This window comes from Setaria viridis, chromosome 8, assembly GCF_005286985.2.
Source record: "Setaria viridis chromosome 8, Setaria_viridis_v4.0, whole genome shotgun sequence".
NCBI lineage: Eukaryota > Viridiplantae > Streptophyta > Magnoliopsida > Poales > Poaceae > Setaria > Setaria viridis.
Window position 1 is genome coordinate 23070197 of NC_048270.2, and position 3526 is coordinate 23073722.

Consider the following 3526-nt stretch of genomic DNA (forward strand, 5'->3'; position numbering starts at 1 on the left):
ACGAAGAACCACCCTGTTGTGTTCTGACTCAGCTGCTGCTTCGATGCTGTTTACAGTGAAGGAGGTCATATCACTAAATCGAAAACTAACTACTTCTAGATCTAGTTTATCTGTGGGGTTCTGCAGCTAGCTAGTGTGAAAACTTTATATTCCACGAGATACTTTCCTTAATTATTTGTCGAGCACATAATACTACCTACTGATGTGTGAATCCAAGTACATGCCAGCATGCACACAAATGTAAAATTACTCCTATATGTTACCCAAGGGACAAATTCAAGATCAAAGGATTAATAGACCGACTGACTGAGTCAAAAATGCTTTACCTGTTTCTTCCTTCACAAAAATGCATTTCTTATATATTAGTGTAGATAGCACGCTCGCGCAAGTCCAATATTCCTACAGCGTTGAAATAAGTTTTGCATCCTAAGAAAGACCAAGCCACCAATAATGCAGAGGAACAAGGCATATACCTGCAGCTGGATGCCATGGACCCACATCACCACAACATAAACAGCAGAAGGAAACAACTGGGGATTTCATATCACAGGAGTTAGTTTAATGCTCCCTTGATAGAGGCATTAGCATTTTTTATGTGTGCCTCATCAATCAGTGCTCAACTGGGGTGGTATAGTATATATCAAGAACCATGGTTAAACAGCTGTTGCGTCCTAGCTATATCTTGTTCGTCGAGGACCAAACTTAGAAGCAACCAAGTGAGAGATCCAACACCACCTAAACCACAAGCATCATTCCTACACTTATTGTTCAGTACTCGAGCTCCTTCCACTTCTCCTTCAACTCTCCCATCCTTCCCTCCACGATTCTTCTAGCGGCGGCTCACTTTAGGCGGCATCAAAAGACAACTCACATATCGAATCCTCTCTCTAGACCGCTGATCAAAGAGCTAGCACAAATGTGCGGAAAGATGGAGCACATCCACGTGGACCACAAGGTATATATGTGTTCTACAGTTAGTTTTTCGTATAGCTTGACAATCTATATTTTTGCACTATCGCTATTGGTTAATTTGTCATAGTCCTAAACAAATTTGTCTCAAATTCAGAGTTTACTCGGTGGGGAATTCAAAGACGGCATTTGTGCCTCAATTCCCAAACCTCCTCCTTCTAGCACATCAAGCAGGCCAAACAGCATGGTTGTCAAGGTAACTGCAGCTTGGAACCACCCCTGGACCGCATGAATTTCAGAGAGAAATTGTATTAACACTCTCCCTTAATTCCTCTCAAAAAAAAAATTACGCAGAAGGTGTGCCCGCGTGAGTTCATCCCGCCGCACATCATCGCGGAGGCGATCTCGACGCTGCACGGGCTGGACCTGCGGTGGTCGGGGCCCATCACGCCCACCGAGCGCCAGTACGTGGAGCAGTACGTGCTGGCCATGTACCCGCAGTACTCGCACGGCCTCATCGAGGACGCCGCCTGCGACAAGGACGACGACCTCGACTCCGCCTACTACAGCGGCGGCGGCACGGCGTCGCCGGAGGCAGCCGGCGGCGAGCGGCGCCGGTCGTCGCCCGCCGGCTCGCCGTCGGCGGCGGCGGCGGTGATCAGGCCCGACGCGGTGGACGCGGTCCGGCTGGAGCCGTCCCGGCTCCTGGACATCCTGACGAAGAAGTCGTCCTTCCCCGGGAGCTTCATCTCCATCCCGGAGATCCAGGCCCGGAACCGCGTGCTCCGCCACTGCGGCCTCACCGACGACGAGTACCTCGTGCTCTTCGCGCCAACACCGAGGGACGCCATGATGCTGGTACTCTAGCATGCTCTGATCGAGCTATCTCGTTGATTAAATGATTATTACCATTAATTTCTTTTCTAATCTAATTATTAAAATCAATAATTAGCTAGTGTGAGTGGTGATGTTGTTAATTATAATGATTGGCAGGTAGGCGAGAGCTACCCGTTCTTCCGGAGCAGCTACTACATGTCGATCCTGGAGGAGGGCGGCGACTGCGTGCGCGCCTTCGCGGCGTACAAGGAAGCGAAGGTCATCGCGGCGCCAGAGTCGTGGCTGGACCTCCGGATCAAGGGCTCCCAGCTCAGCCAGTACTTCCGGCGCAAGTCCAAGCACGCGCCCAAGGGCCTCTTCGCCTACCCCGCCGTCTCCTCCTCCGCCTCCGGCAACGGCGGCGGCCAGCAGCAGCAGCCGGCGGCGCGGTACTCCCTGCACTGGGTCTCCGAGGCGCACCGCAACGCGTGGCACGTGCTCCTGGACGCCACCGCGCTCGCCGTCGGCGAGGACCGGCTCCCGCTCTCGCTGCACCGACCGGACTTCGTGCTGTGCACGCTCGCCGACACGGCCGTGCGCGCGCCGCAGCAGCCTGCGGCGTCGGCGGCGAGGGTCACCTGCCTGCTCGTCCGGCGGAGGTCCTTCGACACCTCGCCGCCGCAACAGCCGCAGAAGCAGTAGTTGCTGCGTAGTTTCTGTGTTACTGTTAGGAGAGAAAATTGCACGTAAGTGATGACGTGATGATGTACGACCTGCTTCTTACGCTGCGTGTGATCCCCGTGACCGGTGCAGAACAAAAAGGAGGGTGGCTAGCTGACTCCATTGTCTGCTTTGAGATATGTGTGGGTCATGTACGTACTCATGTGCTGGCGCTTTTTGACTGACGTGTGGGACTTGAATCAAATCTGGTTGGAGTAGTATAGTAAGGGTTATATACTTTATGAATATAGGGGCAACTGCCTACCTGCACTCTCAGCGCATCGGAGGATTAAGATTGAGCCATGTCTGCCGATATGATGGTTGAGAGTGTGCCACGTCATAGGGTGGGCAGCCGGTCATATGCTCATAAAATCTACTTTTGTAAAGGTTATTTAGTGAGAGGATAGCGTCTGCAACAGTGGAGTGGAACCACTACCGTACCTATAAGGTCACCTCACCTTTAAAAGTATCAAACGCACTCGCTCGATATTAGAATCCATGCCATATTTTTCTTCCTTTATGTACAAGCGGTAGAATGGGTGAGAGGAGGAGATAAGCTAGCTCTTCGTAAAGAGATTGTTTCAAACAGAGTTTGTTCATTGCTCTTCTTGTATTGGACGGTGGAACATATATTTGTATGCCGTTCTAGAACTATTAGCCATCTGATGCATATGGTTTATTGCGTAGCTGTTCAAGGAATATGGTTTTCTGTCATGGAGCCGTGTAGTCACATGATAGGCAAACATCACCATGGCCTTAATAGCTTGGGTGATTCGGAAACTGCTCTTTGGTAGTTTAATGTCTTCAACGACGCTTCTCTCTAAGTGTTTTCTTCGGGGTTGCAAACAACGGAAGAGAAGACAGCTCTTTGGTAGTTTGCTGTTCAGCAAGGGAGGGCTCCAGGCCTCCAAGACCCTTTAGGCTGTCTCCTTGGTTTGTTGTCATGGTCTAATCTGTATGTGTAGGGCACCTATTGTTGTGATCTAGTGTGTATGTATGTGTATTGTGTTTTGTAAATTTCGTACTTCTTAATAAAAGGACACAGCTCTCCTGTGTCGTTCTTGGAAATTAAAGAAAAATC

The 3526-nt window shown here is 50.4% G+C and overlaps 1 protein-coding gene across 1 annotated transcript; it reads left to right on the forward strand.

Annotated features, from left to right (window-relative positions):
- Positions 1 to 602: 602 nt before the first annotated feature.
- Positions 603 to 3048, forward strand: LOC117866911 (uncharacterized). Its single transcript, XM_034751206.2, has 4 exons — positions 603 to 955; positions 1067 to 1165; positions 1264 to 1767; positions 1903 to 3048. Exons 1-4 carry the CDS (start codon positions 917 to 919, stop codon positions 2425 to 2427), a joined length of 1167 nt encoding a protein of 388 aa, XP_034607097.1. The 5' UTR covers positions 603 to 916; the 3' UTR covers positions 2428 to 3048.
- Positions 3049 to 3526: the final 478 nt, after the last annotated feature.